Below are 26,997 nucleotides of genomic sequence, written 5' to 3'. Positions count from 1 at the left end.
TGGTACCTGTACTCTGTGTATAAAACCAAGTTATTACCTCTACCCCTGCACATTGACTTGGTACTGGTACCCTGTGTATACAGCCAAGTTATCACCTCTACCCCTGCACATATGACTTGGTACCTGTACCCTGTGTATATAGCCAAGTTATCACCTCTACCCCTACACATATGACTTGGTACCTGTACCCTGTGTATACAGCCAAGTTATCACCTCTACCCCTACACATATGACTTGGTACCTGTACCCTGTGTATACAGCCAAGTTATCACCTCTACCCCTACACATATGACTTGGTACCTGTACCCTGTGTATACAGCCAAGTTATCACTTCTACCCCTGCACATATGACTTGGTACTGGTACCCTGTGTATATAGCCAAGTTATTACCCCTGCACATATGACTTGGTACTGGTACCCTGTGTATACAGCCAAGTTATCACCTCTACCCCTGCACACTGACTTGGTACTGGTACCCTGTGTATATAGCCAAGTTATTACCCCTGCACATTGACTTGGTACTGGTACCCTGTGTATACAGCCAAGTTATCACCTCTACCCCTGCACATATGACTTGGTACCTGTACCCTGTGTATACAGCCAAGTTATCACCTCTACCCCTGCACATTGACTTGGTACCTGTACCCTGTGTATATAGCCAAGTTATTACCTCTACCCCTGCACATTGACTTGGTACCTGTACCCTGTGTATATAGCCATGTTATAACCTCTACCCCTGCACATATGACTTGGTACCTGTACCCTGTGTATATAGCCAAGTTATTACCTCTACCCCTGCACATATGACTTGGTACCTGTACCCTGTGTATACAGCCAAGTTATCACCTCTACCCCTACACATATGACTTGGTACCTGTACCCTGTGTATATAGCCATGTTATAACCTCTACCCCTGCACATATGACTTGGTACCTGTACCCTGTGTATATAGCCAAGTTATTACCTCTACCCCTGCACATATGACTTGGTACCTGTACCCTGTGTATATAGCCATGTTATAACCTCTACCCCTGCACATATGACTTGGTACCTGTACCCTGTGTATATAGCCAAGTTATTACCTCTACCCCTGCACATATGACTTGGTACCTGTACCCTGTGTATATAGCCATGTTATCACCTCTACCCCTGCACATATGACTTGGTACCTGTACCCTGTGTATATAGCCATGTTATAACCTCTACCCCTGCACATATGACTTGGTACTGGTACCCTGTGTATATAGCCAAGTTATCACCTCTACCCCTGCACACTGACTTGGTACTGGTACCCTGTGTATATAGCCAAGTTATTACCCCTGCACATTGACTTGGTACTGGTACCCTGTGTATATAGCCATGTTATCACCTCTACCCCTGCACATTGACTTAGTACTGGTACCCTGTGTATATAGCCAAGTTATTACCCCTGCACATTGACTCAGTACTGGTACCCTGTGTATATAGCCAAGTTATTACCCCTGCACATTGACTCAGTACTGGTACCCTGTGTATATAGCCAAGTTATTACCCCTGCACATTGACTCAGTACTGGTACCCTGTGTATATAGCCAAGTTATTACCCCTGCACATTGACTCAGTACTGGTACCCTGTGTATAAAGCCAAGTTATTACCCCTGCACATTGACTTGGTACTGGTGCCCTGTGTATATAGCCTAGTTATTACCTCTACCCCTGCACATTGACTCAGTACTGGTACCCTGTGTATATAGCCAAGTTATTACCCCTGCACATTGACTCAGTACTGGTACCCTGTGTATATAGCCAAGTTATTACCCCTGCACATTGACTCAGTACTGGTACCCTGTGTATATAGCCAAGTTATTACCCCTGCACATTGACTTGGTACTGGTACCCTGTGTATAAAGCCAAGTTATTACCCCTGCACATTGACTTGGTACTGGTACCCTGTGTATAAAGCCAAGTTATTACCCCTGCACATTGACTTGGTACTGGTACCCTGTGTATATAGCCTAGTTATTACCTCTACCCCTACACATATGACTTGGTACTGGTACCCTGTGTATACAGCCATGTTATTACCTCTACCCCTGCACACTGACTTGGTACTGGTACCCTGTGTATATAGCCTAGTTATTACCTCTACCCCTACACATATGACTTGGTACTGGTACCCTGTGTATACAGCCATGTTATTACCTCTACCCCTGCACATTGACTTGGTACTGGTACCCTGTGTATATAGCCATGTTATTACCTCTACCCCTGCACATTGACTTGGTACTGGTACCCTGTGTATATAGCCAAGTTATTACCCCTGCACATTGACTTGGTACTGGTACCCTGTGTATATAGCCAAGTTATTACCCCTGCACATTGACTTGGTACTGGTACCCTGTGTATATAGCCATGTTATCGTTACTCATTGTGGATTTATTCCTTGTGTGATAATTTGTATATTTTTCTCTCTGCATTGTTGGGAAGGGCCTGTAACTAAGCATTTCACTGTTAGCCTACACCAGTTAGTTTAAGAAGCATGTGACAAATAACATTTGATTTGATATCCCCCTGTTCTCTTAGCGTGCTCAAAACACACAACCAAAGAAAACCAAAGAATAACAACAGATTAAAGTTGTTGATGTGTTGTACAGTAGGAATGTATATATACGGGATCCAATGCATACATTTCCTCCTGCTCTCTAATGGATAGTAGTGTCTGTCTGTGTGCTCAAAAAGACACAGAACCAAAGAAAACCATCCAAAGAAATACAAAACAGATCCACGAAAACAAAACCCAACATGGAAAAGATCAGAGAAGAACCAAAAGAACATGGGAACCAAAGCGTGCATCATTTTATCCCATCCACCTCACCACTGTGTGACGCCGTGCTCCATGTGCTGTTTGTTGATGTGCAGAACACATTTACATTTTAGTCATTTAGGAGACGCTCTTATCCAGGAGCAATTAGGGTTAAGTGCCTTGTTCAAGGTCACATTGTTCCTAAATAATGTAGTTTGCTGCTAGATAATGTGGGTTTGTTACTAGTTAATGGTGTTTGTTGCTAGATAATGTGGGTTTGTTACTAGTTAATGGTGTTTGTTGCTAGATAATGTGGTTTGTTGCTAGATAATGGGGTTTGTTGCTAGTTAATGTGGGTTTGTTATTAGTTAATGGGGTTTGTTGCTAGATAATGGGGTTAGATAATGTGGGTTTGTTACTAGATAATGTGGATTTGTTGTTAGATAATGTGGGTTTGTTGCTAGATAATGACGCTTATTCGAGGAAGGAAAGAGAGGAACTCTCCACTCTCTCACTTCAGTATCTTAACTAGTTATTTACAGATTATCTCATTTTGCTCTTTTGTAGCTTTGGCAACCATGTGTGTTTTCTATCCCAGTTCACTCCTCTCACTGTAAGTTTTACAGACGCTACCCACCCCTTGGCTGCAATCCTTCTAATTTAGTGTACCCTGCGCGCACAACCCATGAGGCATTCCTGGCCTCCGGCAGCGGTTTGAACTGCCGATCTGCGGTCAAGAACACAGAGTTCATCTCAGCCTATGCTGCCCTTCAGTCCCTAGACTTTTTGGCCCTGATGGAGACATGTATCACCCCAGAGAACACTGCTACTCCAGCTGCTCTCTCTTCATCTAACTACGTTTTCTCTCCTAGTCTGAGAACATCTGGTCGTGGCGGTGGTGGAACAGGGCTACTCCAGCTGCTCTCTCTTCATCTGACTACGTTTTCTCTCCTAGTCTGAGAACATCTGGTCGTGGAGGTGGTGGAACAGGGCGACTCGTTTCTCCTAACTGGATATTTTCTCTTTCCTCACCTGTCCATCTCCTCATTTGAGTTCCATGCTGTCACTTGTCTACTCAAGCTTAACATTGTTGTCATCTATCATCCACCAGGTACCCTTAGAGAGTTCCTCAATGAGCTTGACACCTTGATAATTTCATTTCCTGACGATGGCTCACCGCTCTTCGTACTGGGCGGTTCAACCTCCCGACTTCTGCCTTCGATTAATTTCTTTTCAACTCTTTCTTTCCCCTCTTTGCCTCTTTTGATCTCACCCTTTCCCAGTCCTTAGAGGCTGTTTGCCTACTAATCTTTCATTATCCTATGACTCGCAATGTCCCCTTTCCTCCTGGTCGGCTAGGCCTCCCCTCCTGCTCCGTGGCCGAGTGACTCATTGCGAGCTTACAGAACAGGACTGCAGGCAGTTGACGAAAATGGAGGAAAACAAAACTTCTAAAATACCTATTATCCTTTCACTCCCTCCTCTCTACCTTCTCTTCCTCTGTATCCACTGCTAAAGCCACTTTATATCACATGCACATTTGTGGCCTGCTGGAGGTCATTTTGCAGGGCTCTGGCAGTGCTCCTCCTTGCACAAAGGCGGAGGTAGCGGTCCTGCTGCTGGGTTGTTGCCCTCCTACGGCCTCCTCCACGTCTCCTGATGTACTGGCCTGTCTCCTGGTAGCGCCTCCATGCTCTGGACACTACGCTGACAGACACAGCAAACCTTCTTGCCACAGCTCGCATTGATGTGCCATCCTGGATGAGCTGCACTACCTGAGCCACTTGTGTGGGTTGTAGACTCCGTCTCATGCTACCACTAGAGTGAAAGCACCGCCAGCATTCAAAAGTGACCAAAACATCAGCCAGGAAGCATAGGAACTGAGAAGTGGTCTGTGGTCACCACCTGCAGAACCACTCCTTTATTGGGGGTGTCTTGCTAATTGCCTATAATTTCCACCTTTTGTCTATTCCATTTGCACAACAGCATGTGAAATTTATTGTCAATCAGTGTTGCTTCCTAAGTGGACAGTTTGATTTCACAGAAGTGTGATTGACTTGGAGTTACATTGTGTTGTTTAAGTGTTCCCTTTATTTTTTTGAGCAGTGTATATATATATATATATATATATATATATATATATATAAACATATAGTTAAGCCTTATTATAAAATGTATTCAATTGTTGTTTTTTTCCTCATCAAGCTTTGATCGGGTTCAAGATCGTGCTCTGGCTGGGCCACTCAAGGACATTCAGAGACTTGTCCAGAAGCCATTCCTGCATTGTCTTGGCTGTGTGCTGTTGTTCTGTTGAAAGGTGAACCTTCGCCTCAGTCTGAGGTCTTGAGCACTCTGGCGCAAGTTTTCATCAAGGATCTCTCTGTACTTTGCTCTGTTCAGCTTTCCCTCGATCCGGTCTAGTCTCTCAGTCCCTGCCGTTGAAAAACATCCCCACAGCATGATGTTGCCACCACCATGCTAGGTTTTCTCCAGATGTGATGCTTGGCATTCAGGCCAAAGAGTTCATTCTTGGTTTCATCAGACCAGAGAATCTTGTTTCTCATGATCTGAGAGTCTTTAGGTGCCTTTTGGCAAACTCCAAGCGGGCTGTCATGTGCCTTTTACTGAGGAGTGGCTTCCATCTGGCCACTCTACCATAAAGGCCTGATTGGTGGAGTGCTGCAGAGATGGTTGTCCTTCTCCACAGAGGAACTCTGGAGCTCTGTCAAAGTAACCATCGGGATCTTGGTCACCCTGACCAAGGCCCTTGCTCAGTTTGGCTGGGCGGCCAGCTCTTGGTGGTTTCAACTTCTTCCTTATACCTCATGGCTTGGTTTTTGCTCTGACATGCACTGTCAAATATAAACAGGTGTGTGCCTTTCCAAATCATGTCCAATCAATATAATTTACCACAGGTGGACTCCAATCAAGTTGTAGAAACATCTCAAGGATGATCAATGAAACAGGATGCACCTGAGCTCAATTTCGAGTCTCATAGCAAAGGGTCTGAATACTTATGTAAATAAGGTATCTTTTAGATTTTTTTATACATTTGCCAAAAAAATCTAAAAACCTGTTTTCGCTTTGTCATTATACAGTATTGAGTGTAAATTGATGGGGAAAAAAATATTCTATCCATTTTAGAATAAGGCTGTAACATAACAAAATGTGGAAAAAGTCATGGTGTCTGAATACTTTCCAAATGCACGGTACGTTCCTCTCGGGTTCTTGGCCCTTTCCAGAACAGCTACCTTGAACCTCAGGAACTTGACCACTATCGGTCTGGGCCTGTCACTTGAACCAGTGGTGGGTTTTCCAGTCCTGTGGGCGCGCTCCACCTCAATCTTCCTGTGGTCCATCTTCTATTTCCCAGATAATTTACCTCACTTCGTCCTCAGACTCTGTCCAGGTCTCATGTGGAGATTCTGCAATTCCGTCCACAACCATGTTGTTCCGCCTTGATTGTCCCTCGAGATAGTCTGATTTCTCCGTCATTGTTATCATGGATTCAGACAGAACTGATGTCCTCTCTCAATGACTTAGATTGCAGTCATCTTGCTGTTCTCCTGCAGCAGTTCTTCAGGTCCTGGACGTCTCTGGTCGTTCATTCTGTTATTAGTTGACTCCACCAGTATTTGGACAAAACACTTCAACTATTTTCTTGTCGTCGTAACAACTGCTTTTAGAACTATTTTTGTTTGTTTAAAAGATCCTTTACCTGTGATAGAGAGACACTACTGTCCTCAATGGTACTGCTGCCGGCTTTGGTTTTTGTCACGGTAGCTATCAACGTAGGTTACGCTGTTACTCCTCACAGTTCCAGACATGGCAGGTCACAGAGAAGATTGAAAACAACAACAAACAGCAGGGATCTAGACAGCCACAAACCCGGGACAATCCGCGGTCCCAGCCACAATGGCTAACCGCGTCGCGAGCTGTGTTCAAGCACTCAAGAAAACCCTGCTAGCTTGATCGCTAGCTGCTACACCAAATATCTCCTCAGACCCGGCGTTGGTCGGTAGGTTCACTGGACAGAGAGTAGTAGTCCCAGCAACTGATGCCAACTGCGTCGCGGGATCCATTTTCAAAAGTTATCAAAAGGGGGTTCAGCTCAATATCAGGAAGGTGTTCCTAATGTTTTGTTCACTCAGTGTATATTCCACCTAATCATAACAGGAAGGATATAGCCCCAACCGACTGAGAGAACCACCGACCTCACATTTCTCTGTATTCAACAACTGTTTTCATAGCAATTGTTCCGGTCTATTTTGGAATTCAATGTTTTTATAGGTGGAACGAAGGATCTGTTCAAATCGGTTTATTCTAGCTCAGGGACAGGAGTAAGAGGGGCGGAGAACAGAGCAATATGTACGGTCATATTAACATTAGGATGTTTTAAAGTTTGATCCCTTTTGGTTGTTATTGCTGCTCCACTGTTTATAACAGGAGGATGGTGAAGGTAAGGAAAGGACAGTAATACCTACAACTAAATCCCCTATCTTAGTCTAACATATTGTTACGGTAGATTCATGTGTGTCTTCAGCCTAAATGGAACCTGATATTTTTTTATTTAACTAAGTCTAGTTAAATCTGCTTATAGCCCATCCAACTACCTCATCCCCATATTGTTATTTATTTATTTTATTTTTTTCTCCTTTGCGCCCCAGTATCTCTACTTGCACATTCATCTTCTGCACATCTATCACTCCAGTGTTAAATTGCTAAATTGTAATTACTTCGCCACTACGGCCTATTTATTGCCTTACCTCCCTAATCTTACCTAATTTGCACACTGTACATAGATTTTTTTCTATTGTGTTATTGACTGTACGTTTGTTTATTCCATGCGCAACTTTGTGTTGTTGTTTGTGTTGCACTGCTTTGCTTTATCTTGGCCAGGTCGCAGTTGTAAATGAGAACTTGTTCTCAACTGGCCTACCTGGTTAAATAAAGGTGATCTGGCCTACCTGGTTAAATAAAGGTGATCTGGCCTACCTGGTTAAATAAAGGTGATCTGGCCTACCTGGTTAAATAAAGGTGAAATAAGAAGTCAGTTAAGAACAAATTCGTATTTACATTGACAGCCTAGGAACAGTGGGTTAAACTGCCTTGTTCAGGGGAACAGTGGGTTAAACTGCCTTGTTCAGGGGAACAGTGGGTTAAACTGCCTTGTTCAGGGGAACAGTGGGTTAAACTGCCTTGTTCAGGGGAACAGTGGGTTAAACTGCCTTGTTCAGGGGAACAGTGGGTTAAACTGCCTTGTTCAGGGGAACAGTGGGTTAAACTGCCTTGTTCAGGGGAACAGTGGGTTAAACTACCTTGTTCAGGGGAACAGTGGGTTAAACTGCCTTGTTCAGGGGAACAGTGGGTTAAACTGCCTTGTTCAGGGGAACAATGGGTTAAACTACCTTGTTCAGGGGAACAATGGATTAACTGCCTTGTTCAGGGGAACAGTGGGTTAACTGCCTTGTTCAGGGGAACAATGGATTAACTGCCTTGTTCAGGGGAACAATGGATTAACTGCCTTGTTTAGGGGAACAATGGATTAACTGCCTTGTTCAGGGGAACAATGGATTAACTGCCTTGTTCAGGGGAACAGTGGGTTAACTGCCTTGTTCAGGGGAACAATGGATTAACTGCCTTGTTCAGGGGAACAGTGGGTTAACTGCCTTGTTCAGGGGAACAGTGGGTTAACTGCCTTGTTCAGCGGTAGAACAACAGATTTTTACCTTGTCAGCTCAGGGTTTCGATCTAGCAACCTTTCGGTTACTGTCCCAACGCTCTAACCACTAGGCTACCTGCCGCCCCAGGTTATAGTGCACTACTTTTGACCAGAGCCCTATGGTAATAGGGTGCCATTTGGGACGCATACAGAGGCAGTGCAGTCGTACCAACCGTACAGCTAAACCAGCCGTCTTAGTGTTAACATATTGGAACTGTAGATGAATCAATATGTCATGTTTTACTCTACCTCCTCCAAAACGCCTCTAGAACACTACAAACAGACGCTTTCCAAACCTGACCGTTTCCCAAACGGCCCCCTATTCCCTCTAGAACACTACAAACAGACGCTTTCCAAACCTGACCGTGTCCCAAACGGCCCCCTATTCCCTCTAGAACACTACAAACAGACGCTTTCCAAACCTGACCGTTTCCCAAACGGCCCCCTATTCCCTCTAGAACACTACAAACAGACGCTTTCCAAACCTGACCGTGTCCCAAAGGACCCCCTATTCCCTCTAGAACACTACAAACAGACGCTTTCCAAACCTGACCAGCTTGACCGTGTCCCAAAGGACCCCCTATTCCCTCTAGAACACTACAAACAGACGCTTTCCAAACCTGACCAGCCTGACCATGTCCCAAACGGCCCTCTATTCCCTCTAGAACACTACAAACAGACGCTTTCAAAACCTGACCAGCCTGACCGTGTCCCAAAGGACCCCCTATTCCCTCTAGAACACTACAAACAGACGCTTTCAAAACCTGACCAGCCTGACCATGTCCCAAACGACCCCCTATTCCCTCTAGAACACTACAAACAGACGCTTTCAAAACCTGACCAGCCTGACCATGTCCCAAACGGCCCTCTATTCCCTCTAGAACACTACAAACAGACGCTTTCAAAACCTGACCAGCCTGACCATGTCCCAAACGGCCATCTATTCCCTCTAGAACACTACAAACAGACACTTTCAAAACCTGACCAGCCTGACCATGTCCCAAACGGCTCCCTATTCCATCTAGAACACTACAAACAGACGCTTTCAAAACCTGACCAGCCTGACCATGTCCCAAAGGACCCCCTATTCCCTCTAGAACACTACAAACAGACACTTTCCAAACCTGACCAGCTTGACCATGTCCCAAAGGACCCCCTATTCCCTCTAGAACACTACAAACAGACGCTTTCCAAACCTGACCAGCCTGACCATGTCCCAAAGGACCCTCTATTCCCTCTAGAACACTACAAACAGACGCTTTCCAAACCTGACCAGCTTGACCATGTCCCAAAGGACCCCCTATTCCCTCTAGAACACTACAAACAGACGCTTTCAAAACCTGACCAGCCTGACCATGTCCCAAACGACCGTCTATTCCATCTAGAACACTACAAACAGACGCTTTCCAAACCTGACCAGCTTGACCGTGTCCCAAAGGACCCCCTATTCCCTCTAGAACACTACACACAGACGCTTTCAAAACCTGACCAGCCTGACCGTGTCCCAAACGGCCCTCTATTCCATCTAGAACACTACAAACAGACGCTTTCAAAACCTGACCAGCTTGACCGTGTCCCAAAGGACCCCCTATTCCCTCTAGAACACTACAAACAGACGCTTTCCAAACCTGACCAGCCTGACCATGTCCCAAAGGACCCTCTATTCCCTCTAGAACACTACAAACAGACGCTTTCAAAACCTGACCAGCCTGACCATGTCCCAAACGACCCCCTATTCCCTCTAGAACACTACAAACAGACGCTTTCAAAACCTGACCAGCCTGACCATGTCCCAAACGACCATCTATTCCCTCTAGAACACTACAAACAGACGCTTTCCAAACCTGACCAGCCTGACCGTGTCCCAAACGGCCATCTATTCCCTTTATAGTGGACTACTTTGTCAAAAGCAGTGCACTATAAAAAGGGGGTTAGGGTGCATTTGGGATTCAGGCATTGATAAGCCTGACATTGATTGGGCTGGAGTGAAAATGAAATGCTTGCCTTAAAGCAAAGCTTCCTCATATTAGGTTCAGCACTTCCATCAGTGGTCCTATAGTACAGTAACAGTCAGCTTCCCTCAGTGGTCCTATAGTACAGTAACAGTCAGCTTCCCTCAGACTGGTCCTATAGTACAGTAACAGTCAGCTTCCCTCAGTGGTCCTATAGTACAGTAACAGTCAGCTTCCCTCAGTGGTCCTATAGTACAGTAACAGTCAGCTTCCCTCAGTGGTCCTATAGTACAGTAACAGTCAGCTTCCCTCAGACTGGTCCTATAGTACAGTAACAGTCAGCTTCCCTCAGACTGGTCCTATAGTACAGTAACAGTCAGCTTCCCTCAGACTGGTCCTATAGCACAATAACAGTCAGCTTCCCTCAGACTGGTCCTATAGTACAGTAACAGTCAGCTTCCCTCAGAGTGGTCCTATAGTACAGTAACAGTCAGCTTCCCTCAGAGTGGTTCTGTAGTACAGTAACAGTCAGCTTCCCTCAGTGGTCCTATAGTACAGTAACAGTCAGCTTCCCTCAGAGTGGTCCTATAGTACAGTAACAGTCAGCTTCCCTCAGACTGGTCCTATAGTACAGTAACAGTCAGCTTCCCTCAGTGGTCCTATAGTACAGTAACAGTCAGCTTCCCTCAGACTGATCCTATAGTACAGTAACAGTCAGCTTCCCTCAGCGTGGTCCTATAGTACAGTAACAGTCCGCTTCCCTCAGAGTGGTCCTATAGTACAGTAACAGTCAGCTTCCCTCAGACAGGTCCTATAGCACAGTAACAGTCAGCTTCCCTCAGTGGTCCTATAGTACAGTAACAGTCAGCTTCCCTCAGACAGGTCCTATAGTACAGTAACAGTCAGCTTCCCTCAGACTGGTCCTATAGCACAATAACAGTCAGCTTCCCTCAGACTGGTCCTATAGTACAGTAACAGTCAGCTTCCCTCAGAGTGGTCCTATAGTACAGTAACAGTCAGCTTCCCTCAGAGTGGTTCTGTAGTACAGTAACAGTCAGCTTCCCTCAGTGGTCCTATAGTACAGTAACAGTCAGCTTCCCTCAGACTGGTCCTATAGTACAGTAACAGTCAGCTTCCCTCAGACTGATCCTATAGTACAGTAACAGTCAGCTTCCCTCAGACAGGTCCTATAGTACAGTAACAGTCCGCTTCCCTCAGCGTGGTCCTATAGTACAGTAACAGTCAGCTTCCCTCAGACTGGTCCTATAGTACAGTAACAGTCAGCTTCCCTCAGACTGGTCCTATAGTACAGTAACAGTCCGCTTCCCTCAGAGTGGTCCTATAGTACAGTAACAGTCAGCTTCCCTCAGACTGGTCCTATAGTACAGTAACAGTCAGCTTCCCTCAGACAGGTCCTATAGCACAGTAACAGTCAGCTTCCCTCAGTGGTCCTATAGTACAGTAACAGTCAGCTTCCCTCAGACAGGTCCTATAGTACAGTAACAGTCAGCTTCCCTCAGACTGGTCCTATAGCACAGTAACAGTCAGCTTCCCTCAGTGGTCCTATAGTACAGTAACAGTCAGCTTCCCTCAGAGTGGTCCTATAGTACAGTAACAGTCAGCTTCCCTCAGACAGGTCCTATAGTACAGTAACAGTCAGCTTCCCTCAGTGGTCCTATAGTACAGTAACAGTCCGCTTCCCTCAGACTGGTCCTATAGTACAGTAACAGTCAGCTTCCCTCAGAGTGGTCCTATAGTACAGTAACAATCAGCTTCCCTCAGTGGTCCTATAGCACAGTAACAGTCAGCTTCCATCAGAGTGGTCCTATAGCACAGTAACAGTCAGCTTCCCTCAGACTGGTCCTATAGCACAGTAACAGTCAGCTTCCCTCAGACTGGTCCTATAGCACAGTAACAGTCAGCTTCCCTCAGAGTGGTCCTATAGTACAGTAACAGTCAGCTTCCCTCAGACTGGTCCTATAGCACAGTAACAGTCAGCTTCCCTCAGAGTGGTCCTATAGCACAGTAACAGTCAGCTTCCCTCAGAGTGGTCCTATAGTACAGTAACAGTCAGCTCCCCTCAGACTGGTCCTATAGCACAGTAACAGTCAGCAGACCACCATGGCTTATATCATTATGGAATGTGTGAATGCAGGGCTATTAGAGATGGACTGATTTCATCTAGTTCTTATCTACAGCAAACATATTGCCTTTGCATAAGTGTTGCATAAACGCGCAACCACAAGCACTTATCAAACCATTTTAATGTATGGCACAGTCTGAAAGTGTACCTCTCCACGGCTGGAGGATATGAATTTACATGGGCACTTCTGTCTCCCATCGATTCTGTGAAACATGTCACGTTTCAAGGCATTAGCCAAAAAACATGTTGCGATGAAAGGCATTAGCCAAATTGGACCGCTTACAGTATGTCATAAGAATCGAATTTCTTGGTTTACCTTTCCCCCTCAGAGTTACCCAGCCCCTTCCTTCAGCCCTAGTTTACTATTCCTCAGCCTCTTCCTTCAGCCCTAGTTTACCATTACCCAGCCTCTTCCTTCACCCCTAGTTTACCATTCCTCAGCCTCTTCCTTCACCCCTAGTTTACCATTCCTCAGCCTCTTCCTTCAGCCCTAGTTTACCATTCCTCAGCCTCTTCCTTCAGCCCTAGTTTACTATTCCTCAGCCTCTTCCTTCAGCCCTAGTTTACCATTCCTCAGCCTCTTCCTTCAGCCCTAGTTTACCATTCCTCAGCCTCTTCCTTCAGCCCTAGTTTACTATTCCTCAGCCTCTTCCTTCAGCCCTAGTTTACCATTCCTCAGCCTCTTCCTTCAGCCCTAGTTTACCATTCCTCAGCCTCATCCTTCAGCCCTAGTTTACCATTCCTCAGCCTCATCCTTCAGCCCTAGTTTACCATTCCTCAGCCTCTTCCTTCAGCCCTAGTTGACCATTCCTCAGCCTCTTCCTTCAGCCCTAGTTTACCATTACCCAGCCTCTTCCTTCAGCCCTAGTTTACCATTACCCAGCCTCTTCCTTCAGCCCTAGTTTACCATTCCTCAGTCTCTTCCTTCAGCCCTAGTTTACCATTCCTCAGCCTCTTCCTTCAGCCCTAGTTTACCATTCCTCAGCCTCTTCCTTCAGCCCTAGAGTAGCATTATTCAGCCTCTTCCTTCAGCCCTAGTTTATCATTCCTCAGCCTCATCCTTCAGCCCTAGTTTACCATTCCTCAGCCTCTTCCTTCAGCCCTAGTTGACCATTCCTCAGCCTCTTCCTTCAGCCCTAGTTTACCATTCCTCAGCCTCTTCCTTCAGCCCTAGTTTACCATTCCTTAGCCTCATCCTTCAGCCCTAGTTTACCATTCCTCAGCCTCTTCCTTCAGCCCTAGTTTACTATTCCTCAGCCTCTTCCTTCAGCCCTAGTTTACTATTCCTCAGCCTCTTCCTTCAGCCCTAGTTTACCATTCCTTAGCCTCATCCTTCAGCCCTAGTTTACCATTCCTCCGCCTCTTCCTTCAGCCCTAGTTTACCATTCCTTAGCCTCATCCTTCAGCCCTAGTTTACCATTCCTCAGCCTCTTCCTTCAGCCCTAGTTTACTATTCCTCAGCCTCTTCCTTCAGCCCTAGTTTACTATTCCTCAGCCTCTTCCTTCAGCCCTAGTTTACTATTCCTCAGCCTCTTCCTTCAGCCCTAGTTTACCATTCCTCAGCCTCTTCCTTCAGCCCTAGTTTACCATTACCCAGCCTCTTCCTTCAGCCCTAGTTTACTATTCCTCAGCCTCTTCCTTCAGCCCTAGTTTACCATTACCCAGCCTCTTCCTTCAGCCCTAGTTTACCATTCCTCAGCCTCTTCCTTCAGTCCTAGTTGACTATTCCTCAGCCTCTTCCTTCAGCCCTAGTTTACCATTCCTCAGCCTCTTCCTTCAGCCCTAGTTTACTATTCCTCAGCCTCTTCCTTCAGCCCTAGTTTACCATTACCCAGCCTCTTCCTTCAGCCCTAGTTGACTATTCCTCAGCCTCTTCCTTCAGCCTTAGTTTACTATTCCTCAGCCTCTTACTTCAGCCCTAGTTGACTATTCCTCAGCCTCATCCTTCAGCCCTAGTTGACTATTCCTCAGCCTCTTCCTTCAGCCCTAGTTTACTATTCCTCAGCCTCTTCCTTCAGCCCTAGTTTACCATTCCTCAGCCTCTTCCTTCAGCCCTAGAGTAGCATTATTCAGCCTCTTCCTTCAGCCCTAGTTTATCATTCCTCAGCCTCATCCTTCAGCCCTAGTTTACCATTCCTCAGCCTCTTCCTTCAGCCCTAGTTGACCATTCCTCAGCCTCTTCCTTCAGCCCTAGTTTACCATTCCTCAGCCTCTTCCTTCAGCCCTAGTTGACTATTCCTCAGCCTCTTCCTTCAGCCCTAGTTTACTATTCCTCAGCCTCATCCTTCAGCCCTAGTTGACTATTCCTCAGCCTCATCCTTCAGCCCTAGTTGACTATTCCTCAGCCTCATCCTTCAGCCCTAGTTGACTATTCCTCAGCCTCATCCTTCAGCCCTAGTTGACTATTCCTCAGCCTCATCCTTCAGCCCTAGTTGACTATTCCTCAGCCTCATCCTTCAGCCCTAGTTGACTATTCCTCAGCCTCATCCTTCAGCCCTAGTTGACTATTCCTCAGCCTCTTCCTTCAGCCCTAGTTGACTATTCCTCAGCCTCTTCCTTCAGCCCTAGTTGACTATTCCTCAGCCTCTTCCTTCAGCCCTAGTTTAGATTTGTTAATTGCTTTCATCCTGTGTTTTCTTCTCTTCTGTTTTGTTGTGCAGTGCCCTGTTTTTGTTTTAAAGGCACCTTTAATCCAGTGTACTATTATTATTATTTATTTTAATTATGTATTGATGTTTTCCAGACAACAAATATTTGTTCAAGAAGAACTTAACGGTGGGCTTTGACCCCATTTCTCCCTGGAGGGCGAGACATGTTTCTTGGTTGTTTTCACCAACCAGAAGGCTGGAAGAAAAACGTCAACTTCAGTTTGAAAAGAGTGAAGGAACGTGCCTCCTAAAAACTCATTACTATCTTCCAAGTATGAAGCACTACATTCAACTGGAACTGACCCTGACCCTGACCACCCACAAAGGTCAAAACATTTACTTTAGTAAACAGCTGAAGATTGCATTCTATAATTTTGGATGGGTCCCTGTCAGCCCTGATCAAAATAGTGCACTAATTAGGGAATAGTGCCATTTGGGACTAACACCTTGCCTTGAATATAATGACCAACACGACACCCAGGGTGGCTAAGGCTCCGCTAGCAGTGGAATGCCCATAGATTCAGTGCTTTACCGTAGGCTGCACAGCTGGCCAAACCAGGACAAAAGACAAACCACCAAAAACACAGGGTCCCAGACCTTATGGAGTTTAATGTGTGAAGAACCAGGCCACAATAGAACTGGGATAAGCTTGTAAATTCCAGGAGGGAAATCAACATGAAACTCTGTTAACGCTTCAGAGCACACAAACTGGAGGTTTTCCCTCACTTTTTCCCCACTTCCTCGGAGGCCATTTTCCACCCAAACACTTACAGTATGACAGCTGGAGAGAATATAGTGTAATATATATACACACACACACACACACATATGTATATATGTACATACATACATACATACATACATACATACATACATACATACATACACATATAAATATATATATATATATATATATATACATATATGTATATACATATGTATATACATATATGTATATATACACACATATATATGTATATACATATATATACACATACATATATATATATATATTGTGGGTAATAATAATAATTGAAGGGGTGTCCATATATATATATCTATATACACATACATGTGTGTGTGTGTGTCTGTCTGTGTCATTGTGGGTAATAGATGTTTTCCTTACTTCAGTTTAATGAACCCAGATAAGTGTGGTGACATCCCAAATGGTACCTTATTCCCTAGTTAGTGAACTACTTTTGACCAGGCTCTAGTCAAAAGTAGTGCACTATCTAGGGAATAGGGAGCTATTTGGGATACAACCTGTTGCTTTCTCCACACTTGTGAATAGAATGAAGGCATCAGCTCCATTTTCTCAATAGATTGATTGATTCTCAGCTGGCCTTGTAATGAAGCTGCTGGGATTGATTCTCAGCTGGCCTTGTAATGAAGCTGCAGGAATTGATTCTCAGCTGGCCTTGTAATGAAGCTGCAGGAATTGATTCTCAGCTGGCCTTGTAATGAAGCTGCAGGAATTGATTCTCAGCTGGCCTTGTAATGAAGCTGCAGGAATTGATTCTCAGCTGACCTTGTATGAAACTACAGGAATTGATTCTCAGCTGGCCTTGTAATGAAGCTGCAGGAATTGATTCTCAGCTGGCCTTGTAATGAAGCTGCAGGAATTGATTCTCAGCTGGCCTTGTAATGAAGCTGCTGGAATTGATTCTCAGCTGGCCTTGTAATGAAGCTGCAGGAATTGATTCTCAGCTGGCCTTGTAATGAAGCTGCTGGAATTGTTTCTCAGCTGGCCTTGTATGAAGCTACAGGAATTGATTCTCAGCTGACCTTGTATGAAACTACAGGAATTGATTCTCAGCTGGCCTTGTAATGAAGCTGCAGGAATTGATTCTCAGCTGGCCTTGTATGAAACTACAGGAATTGATTCTCAGCTGGCCTTGTATAAAGCTACAGGAATTGATTCTCAGCTGGCCTTGTATGAAACTACAGGAATTGATTCTCAGCTGGCCTTGTATGAAACTACAGGAATTGATTCTCAGCTGGCCTTGTATGAAACTACAGGAATTGATTCTCAGCTGGCCTTGTATGAAGCTACAGGAATTGATTCTCAGCTGGCCTTGTATGAAACTACAGGAATTGATTCTCAGCTGGCCTTGTATGAAACTACAGGAATTGATTCTCAGCTGGCCTTGTATGAAGCTACAGGAATTGATTCTCAGCTGGCCTTGTATGAAACTACAGGAATTGATTCTCAGCTGGCCTTGTATGAAGCTACAGGAATTGATTCTCAGCTGGCCTTGTATGAAACTACAGGAATTGATTCTCAGCTGGCCTTGTATGAAACTACAGGAATTGATTCTCAGCTGGCCTTGTATGAAACTACAGGAATTGATTCTCAGCTGGCCTTGTATGAAACTACAGGAATTGATTCTCAGCTGGCCTTGTAATGAAGCTGCAGGAACTGCTGAATGTGTCAGTCTGTGAGGAGGTGCGAGGGGTGCAGAGGGTTGTAATGTGCCGTGGATCAGATATCAGATCGCCTGGGTCTGGAAACCTGCCACACGTTTCCTCACTGCACAGAACGGGCTGATGGGGTCCTTTTCCTTCATAAGCCACAGCAGCATTATTCTGAGGTTTCATTGGACCGGTATATATGTCAAAGAAACCGAACGGGCAAATCTGACAACTGGATATAAGAGTATAACATAATACAAAAACAATCATAACTGGCCGTTATTGATATTTTATTCTATTAAAAAAAGTTAAGATGAAAGTAAATTTAATTCACCTATTTAGTTGATGAATGTGACCAGGTTTAGGGCAATTACGTTGAATTGTCCCTCATTGAAATGCAATGTCCCTCATTGAAAAGCATTTTTTCCCCCATGGAAAAGCAAATGGGGGAAAATGTATTTGGAATTGATATTTCAGTTTAGTTCCTGAATTGACTGAAATTAACTATAATTCACCCCAGTCCTGTAGAAATCATAAAGGTAATTATATAAACTCATTCTGGGTCGGAACTTACTGTAGGGTGAGTGTTTCTACTGTTCTGCTCTGTGAATGGGAGGCCAACCCAATGAAGATATATTCCAGCCCAGTCTAGTCCAGTCTCTTCTATTCTATTCCAGTCTAGTCCAGTCTCTTCTATTCTAGGCCAGTCTAGTCCAGTCTCTTCTATTCTAGGCCAGTCTAGTCCAGTCTCTTCTATTCTATTCCAGTCTAGTCCAGTCTCTTCTATTCTAGGCCAGTCTAGTCCAGTCTCTTCTATTCTAGGCCAGTGTACGGCTACGTTGTTCTACTGTGAGTTGTGCTGTGTGAATGAATGGGAGGCCCACCAACCTGTTGCATCCAGGTGGTAAAGGATCGTTGCCAGGAGTTTTTCTTCTCCAGATGCAGGTAGCTGTTGAAGAGGATCAGATACATGTAGCGCTCCAGATACTGGACACTCTTCAGAAGCAGCTGCTGCACCTCCTTCTCACTCTTACCACTTTTAATCTGCAGGGGAATCATGGAAAGAGGAGAGTCATTATAAAAGGGCACTCCACACCAAGGATGAGAACTCTAACCATTAAAAAAAAAATTTAAGTTGTTTTAGTTCAAGTGAACAGTAGTGTCCACACTACAACGGTAAATAAAACACGTTTCTTCTGCACTAAGACTTTATTTTAGGTGAACTATTCCTTTAATTCATGTTGTGGATCAGACTACTATGAGACTGGGGAGGCAGGGAGCCTAGTGGTTAGAGCGTTGGGCCAGTAACCGAAAGGTTGCTAGATCGAATTTCAGAGCTGACAAGGTTAAAAAATAATCTGTCGTTCTGCCCCTGAACAAGGCAGTTAACCCACTGTTCCCCTGAACAAGGCAGTTAACCCACTGTTCCCCTGAACAAGGCAGTTTAACCCACTGTTCCCCTGAACAAGGCAGTTAACCCACTGTTCCCCTGAACAAGGCAGTTAACCCACTGTTCCCCTGAACAAGGCAGTTAACCCACTGTTCCCCTGAACAAGGCAGTTAACCCACTGTTCCCCTGAACAAGGCAGTTTAACCCACTGTTCCCCTGAACAAGGCAGTTAACCCACTGTTCCCCTGAACAAGGCAGTTAACCCACTGTTCCCCTGAACAAGGCAGTTTAACCCACTGTTCCCCTGAACAAGGCAGTTAACCCACTGTTCCCCTGAACAAGGCAGTTAACCCACTGTTCCCCTGAACAAGGCAGTTTAACCCACTGTTCCCCTGAACAAGGCAGTTAACCCACTGTTCCCCTGAACAAGGCAGTTAACCCACTGTTCCCCTGAGCAAGGCAGTTAACCCACTGTTCCCCTGAACAAGGCAGTTAACCCACTGTTCCCCTGAACGAGGCAGTTAACCCACTGTTCCCCTGAACGAGGCAGTTAACCCACTGTTCCCCTGAACAAGGCAGTTAACCCACTGTTCCCCTGAACAAGGCAGTTTAACCCACTGTTCCCCTGAACAAGGCAGTTTAACCCACTGTTCCCCTGAACAAGGCAGTTAACCCACTGTTCCCCTGAACAAGGCAGTTAACCCACTGTTCCTAGGCAGTCATTGTAAATAACAATTTGTTTTTAACTGACATGCCTAGTTGAATAAAGGTTAAATAATATAAAGATTGACCGCTAGACATATCTCACCTACTTCTGATCAAGGGGAATCATGGGAAAAGAGTCATTATTATGGGTGTGGTCCGATTGGTAAACATTGGTAAACACTGTCACTAGCAACGTGAAGGTCATGGGTTCAATTCATCAGGGATCAGATCACACACAGTAAATGTATGTCACTTTGTCATGTATGTCACTTTGTCATGTATGTCACTTTGTCATGTATGTCACTTTGTCATGTATGTCACTTTATCATGTATGTCACTTTGTCATGTATGTCACTTTGGATAATAGTGTCTTCTCAGTGCTGCAGTATATAGTGTATTATCATTATATTCCGTGGTGTCCGTTTGGCCAAGCATGAATACAGCACAGCCTGGTGAGAGTAAATCACAGTGCAACCCTTTCAACCGGGCCTTAATAGCCAGGTAACCACATGCCATTATGGAGACCTTTTAGCTGCACAAAGGTCAGATAGCTGTATGTCTTCTCTAATAGGCTATAACTGTAGCCAACCATTCAATACCTCTCTACACACTAATGACTCCTGCGATATAATTTATACCATCTTGGCCTCGGTTGACATTTAACCTTCAGAAATAATGGGTGAGCAAATGGGGGCTAATGTACCAACATGACACTGTCGATAACATAGAACCTTTCCACACGTCATAGGACAAAGACATGATTTCCTATGATTTTCAGGGATCCCGGGCCTGTGAACAGCAGTGTTTCAGACTCATCAAAAATCTAAATGATTGCCGCCACGGCAAATAAATATGGAACATGAAAAATAACTTCTGCCGAGGCGCACTTTGAAGATGCTAGAATTGACTTTTCCTCTGCCAACAAAACGAGTAACGAACAGAGAACTCAGACAACACTATATTAGAATAAATAGTTGATCTACCTTGCAGGCTTGTTGTTGTGTGTTCTAGGTGAGATAAATATTCCTCCCGAGGTGCATTTAAGTTGTGAATTTCCAATCGCAATGGGGAAACTGCAGTTTTAATGGCCATTGTTTGAAAAAAAAAAGGTAGATCCCAGCTTTCCATTCCTATTGTGGTTATTTCGCAACTTCTAAATATGCGCAAACGGCATCATTTTAAAGGCAGAGTTTTTAGCAGCGGCATGGTTAAGCATGTTACCACTTTGCAATTTGCTGTGAGTGAATAGGGGAGAGTGGGGCTAAATGTAATACGGGTCAGTTTTGGGGTAAATCGGGGTAAAAAGCCAACCTTATTCATTACACTTTGGATGGTGTATCAATACACCCAGTCACTACAAAGTTAGAGGCGTCCTTCCTAACTCAGTTGCAGGAGAGGAAGGAAACCGCTCAGGGGTTTCACCATGAGGCCAATGGTGACTTTAAAACAGTTACAGAGTTTAATGGCTGTGACGGGAGAAAACTGAGGATGGATCAACAACATTGTAGTTACTCCACAATATTAACCTAAATGACAGAGTGAAAAGAAGGAAGCCTGAACAGAATACAAATATTCAAAAACATGCATCCTGTTTGCAACAAGGCACTAAAGTAATATTGCACAAAATGTGGTAAAGCAATTCACTTTTTGTCCTGAATACAAAGTGTTAGTAATGTATTGAATTTCCACAGAACATGAGTACCACTCTCCATATTTTCAAGCATAGTGGTGGCTGCATCATGTTATGGGTATGCTTGTAATCATTTATCAGGATAAAAAAAATAAACAGAATGGCACTAAGTACAGGCAAATCCTAGAGAAAAACCTGGTTCAGTCTTCTTTCCACCAGACACTGGGAGATGAATTCACCTTTCAGCAGGACAATAACCTAAAACACAAGGCCAAATCTACACTGGAGTTGTTTACCATGAAGACAGTGAATGTTCCTTAGTGGCCGAGTTACAGTTTTGACTAAAATCTAATTGAAAATCTATAGAAATATATGAAAATGGTTGTCTTGCAAAAATATAAACGCAACATGCAACAATTTCTAAAATACTGAGTTACAGTTTTATAAGGAAATCAGTCTATTGAAATAAATTCATTAGGCCCTAATCTATGGATTTCACATGACCTGGCAGGGGTGCAGCCATGGAGGGCATAGACCAACCCACTTGGCAGCCAGGCCGGATGTAGAGGTCCCGTATTCATTAAAACTAAATGAAAGAAAACAGAACGAAACAGGTAGGGACAACCTGAACTTAAGAAGCGCTAATTTGCAACGGAATACTATTTGCTACGGTTTGCTACGGTGTGCACTAATGAATATGACCCAGGAAGTCTCTCTTCCTATTTCAGTGTGTTCTCCTCTGTTTGGTGCAGTAGCAGATAAGTATCAAAATTGGCCATATATATTTTTTTTTAAAGAACACTCGTTCTCCACTCTCCAACTGTATGTCTAACTGAAAAGCCTAACCTAGCAATCAGGCCAATTGAAGAAAAAAACACATCAGACGGAATCCAATGACAATCATTTACCTCGTTCTCTCTCTACACTGAGTAACCTTGTTAATGGGGTCCTTTTTTCAATAACTGGTTACTGGCACCATGGTATCTGCTGACAAGGCTCTTTTTAGCAGCGCTACGGGTGTGTCCCAAACTGCACCCTATTCCCTATTTAATGCACTGCTTTTTACCAGGGCCCATAGGGAGCCATTTGGGATGTAGCCCATTAGTCCATGTCAGGAACGAAGGTTTTTAATGTGAAGCTTTGATTGCTTTGGGCCTTGAGCGAACCCTGGAACGCAGTACTAATGCTTCAGAGTGTTTGTAGTGGCAAGGTTGGAGGGGTGAGGAGGGACAGGAAGGAGTTGAGGGGTGAGGAGGGGGGACAGGGGGGAGTTGAGGGGTGAGGAGGGGGGTAGAGGGGTGAGGAGGGACAGGAGGGGGGTAGAGGGGACAGGAGGGAGTTGAGGGGTGAGGAGGGTCAGGAGGGGGGTAGAGGGGTGAGGAGGGGGGTAGAGGGGGAGGAGGGGGGACAGGAGGGAGTTGAGGGGTGAGGAGGGGGGACAGGAGGGAGTTGAGGGGGGACAGGAGGGAGTTGAGGGGTGAGGAGGGGGGACAGGAGGGAGTTGAGGGGTGAGGAGGGTCAGGAGGGGGGTAGAGGGGTGAGGAGGGGGGTAGAGGGGGAGGAGGGGGGACAGGAGGGAGTTGAGGGGTGAGGAGGGTCTAGCTCCCTGTAGCATTAGCAGTCTGAGCAGAAAGCAGAATGCATTAAGATGGCATGATAATTCATATTTGTAACTGCCAGAATGGGGTGTGTTTGGGGTCTGATAGAAAATGTTGCGAAATTAAATGAATTGCATTTTAAAAAGGTTACACTAACTGTAAAAGGACAAATTAAGAAACATTCTATGGTGCATTAGGGCTAATGAAAACTTGTCCTTTTACAATGTCAACAGGTAATAAATAGATCCTAGGTATTCTTTAAGGAATACCTAGGATAGGATAAAGTAATCCTTCTAACCCCCCCCCCCCTTAAAAGATTTAGATGCACTATTGTAAAGTGGCTGTTCCACTGGATATCATAAGGTGAATGCACCAATTTGTAAGTCGCTCTGGATAAGAGCGTCTGCTAAATGACTTAAATGTAAATGTAAATGTGGAAATAAACACCTGAAGATGTGTAGAGTACCAATACATAGCCTTTTCACGGTGGGAAAGACGCCGCCTCCGTGAAGGAGTCAGTGGTACTTCCTGTCCATTCCCAAACAGGGGCGGGAAAAGCGAGAGATCACAGTTTTCCGAGGTTCTGTCCCAAATTGAACCCTATTCCCTATATAGTGCCCTACTTGTGACCAGAGAACTAAGACCGAGTAACTATATCAAGGGAATAGGGTGCCATTTGGGATGTCAGACTGAGGTTGTTAAACGTTGTGCAGATGTTCCTCAGGGAATCCCCATGGGCCCTGTCGGTGGCCGGCACATGACATAATAAAGGCATGTCATATTTTCCAACATACTGTAGATGCATCCCTCTCCTCTCCTCTGGTCCCCTCTCCTCTCCTCTGGTCCCCTCTCCTCTTCCTCTGGTCCCCTCTCCTCTTCCTCTGGTCCCCTCTCCTCTTCCTCTGGTCCCCTCTCCTCTTCCTCTGGTCCCCTCTCCTCTTCCTCTGGTCCCCTCTCCTCTTCCTCTGGTCCCCTCTCCTTTCCTCTCCTCTGGTCTCTTCTGACAGCTGATCTAACTGTGCACTAATGAATATGACCCAGGAAGTCCCTCTTCCTATTTCAGTGTGTTCTCCTCCGTTTGGTGCCTATTGAACAGGACCCTGATCCCCCTGTGCACCCTGCCTTCCCAGAAGGCTCTGAGGCAACACTAGTTCAGCATGCTCACCCTCCTCTCAACCCTCTCTTCAGCCTGAATATAACACAGCGCCCATTCCTGGCAGACACGTGTGCTCCAGATACAGACACTCACAAACCACACTCACAACACACACACACACCCAAACACACACACACACACACACACACTCACAACACACACACACCCAAACACTCACAAACCCAAACACACACACACCCAAACACTCACAACACACACACACACACACACACACACACACACACACACACACACACACACACACACACACACACACACACACACACACACACACACACACACACACACACACACACACACACACACACACACAACACACACACACACACCCAAACACACACACACACACACACTCACAACACACACACACACTCACAACACACACACACACACACACACACTCTCACACACACACACACACACACACACACACCATCTGTGACTGCACACTTCTTGACACCTCCTCCCATACAACAGAAACACGTGTTCCGCATGCTCCTCGAGGACAACACACACACCATAAATCCCTAAATGTGCATTGAATTAAAAACAGGAAGTCATCTGTCAATTAGGAGCTGACGTGTTGTTGTTTTTAAAAGCATTCAAACGTTACGTCATATTGACATCAATGTTCCGTCATATTGACATCACCCAAATCCCATTGTACCTGACAGCAGACAGAGACAGGCGTCAAGCCATCAACTCACTCCATCTGTGGATCATGTAACAGAGCAGAGAAACGCCAGAGGATGATGATGGAGAAACACTAGGATGAAGATGTACAGAAGTGGGAGTAGTCAGAGTCAGTCAGTTATTCAGTCAGTCAGAGTCAGTCAGTCAGTCAGAGAGTCAGTCAGAGAGGCAGAGTCAGTCAGTCAGTCAGTCAGTCAGTCAGTCAGTCAGAGAGTCAGTCAGAGTCAGAGCCAGTCAGAGTCAGTCAGTCAGTCAGAGAGGCAGAGTCAGTCAGAGTCAGAGCCAGTCAGAGTCAGTCAGTCAGAGAGGCAGAGTCAGTCAGAGAGTCAGAGCCAGTCAGAGTCAGTCAGTCAGTCAGTCAGAGAGGCAGAGTCAGTCAGAGAGTCAGAGTCAGTCAGTCAGAGTCAGTCAGAGAGTCAGTCAGAGAGTTAGAGTCAGTCAGTCAGAGAGTCAGAGAGTCAGTCAGAGAGGCAGAGTCAGTCAGAGAGTCAGTCAGAGAGTCAGTCAGAGAGGCAGAGAGTCAGTCAGAGAGTCAGAGCCAGTCAGAGTCAGTCAGAGAGTCAGTCAGAGAGGCAGAGTCAGTCAGAGAGTCAGAGTCAGTCAGAGAGGCAGAGAGTCAGTCAGAGAGGCAGAGTCAGTCAGAGAGTCAGAGCCAGTCAGAGAGTCAGAGTCCTCAACTCCTCCCTAGTATCCACATAACCTCAGTCATACAGAGAAACCCATGTGGCTCCCACAGATAGGACTAGAGAGTAATAAGAGACTCTCAGAAAGGGAGAGGCTCAAGTCCACCTTATAACTCTGAATGCTTAACTGCTCGTGGTCTATGTCCCAAACTGCACCCTATCCCCTATATAAGGACTAGAGGGTCATTTGGGACACGACCAACGACTTTTGTTTGAGCTACTGCTTATACCAGTCCATTAATCCACATGGGCTGGATTTAGTAGAAACAGAGATATTACTGATATATACCAGTCCATTAATCCACATGGACTGGATTTAGTAGAAACAGAGATATTACTGATATATACCAGTCCATTAATCCACATGGATTAGATTTAGTAGAAACAGAGATATTACTGATATATACCAGTCCATTAATCCACATGGATTAGATTTAGTAGAAACAGAGATATTACTGATATATACCAGTCCATTAATCCACATGGATTAGATTTAGTAGAAACAGAGATATTACTGATATATACCAGTCCATTAATCCACATGGATTAGATTTAGTAGAAACAGAGATATTACTGATATATACCAGTCCATTAATCCACATGGATTAGATTTAGTAGAAACAGAGATATTACTGATATATACCAGTCCATTAATCCACATAGATTAGATTTAGTAGAAACAGATATTACTGATATATACCAGTCCATTAATCCACATGGATTATATTTAGTAGAAACAGAGATATTACTGATATATACCAGTCCATTAATCCACATGGATTAGATTTAGTAGAAACAGAGATATTACTGATATATACCAGTCCATTAATCCACATGGACTGGATTTAGTAGAAACAGAGATATTACTGATATATACCAGTCCATTAATCCACATGGATTATATTTAGTAGAAACAGAGATATTACTGATATATACCAGTCCATTAATCCACATGGATTAGATTTAGTAGAAACAGAGATAGTACTGATATATACCAGTCCATTAATCCACATGGATTAGATTTAGTAGAAACAGAGATATGACTGATATATACCAGTCCATTAATCCACATGGATTAGATTTAGTAGAAACAGAGATATGACTGATATATACCAGTCCATTAATCCACATGGATTAGATTTAGTAGAAACAGAGATATGACTGATATATACCAGTCCATTAATCCACATGGATTAGATTTAGTAGAAACAGAGATATGACTGATATATACCAGTCCATTAATCCACATGGATTAGATTTAGTAGAAACAGAGATATTACTGATATATACCAGTCCATTAATCCACATGGATTAGATTTAGTAGAAACAGAGATATTACTGATATATATCAGTCCATTAATCCACATGGATTAGATTTAGTAGAAACAGAGATATGACTGATATATACCAGTCCATTAATCCACATGGATTAGATTTAGTAGAAACAGAGATATTACTGATA

The 26,997-nt window shown here is 44.6% G+C and overlaps 1 protein-coding gene across 1 annotated transcript in view; it reads right to left on the bottom strand.

The window, feature by feature from the left end:
• pald1a (phosphatase domain containing paladin 1a) overlaps positions 1-26,997 on the bottom strand; it is a 123,959-nt gene that overhangs the window by 14,293 nt on the left and 82,669 nt on the right. The window contains exon 16 of the mRNA XM_038960216.1: positions 18,548-18,703. Coding sequence (XP_038816144.1) covers positions 18,548-18,703 — 156 coding nt within the window. The remainder of the gene's footprint in view (positions 1-18,547; positions 18,704-26,997) is intronic.

Source organism: Salvelinus namaycush, chromosome 22, assembly GCF_016432855.1.
Source record: "Salvelinus namaycush isolate Seneca chromosome 22, SaNama_1.0, whole genome shotgun sequence".
Classification (NCBI taxonomy): domain Eukaryota; kingdom Metazoa; phylum Chordata; class Actinopteri; order Salmoniformes; family Salmonidae; genus Salvelinus; species Salvelinus namaycush.
Note: the sequence above shows the minus strand (reverse complement) of the source record. Positions and strands in the feature narration are given on the sequence as shown.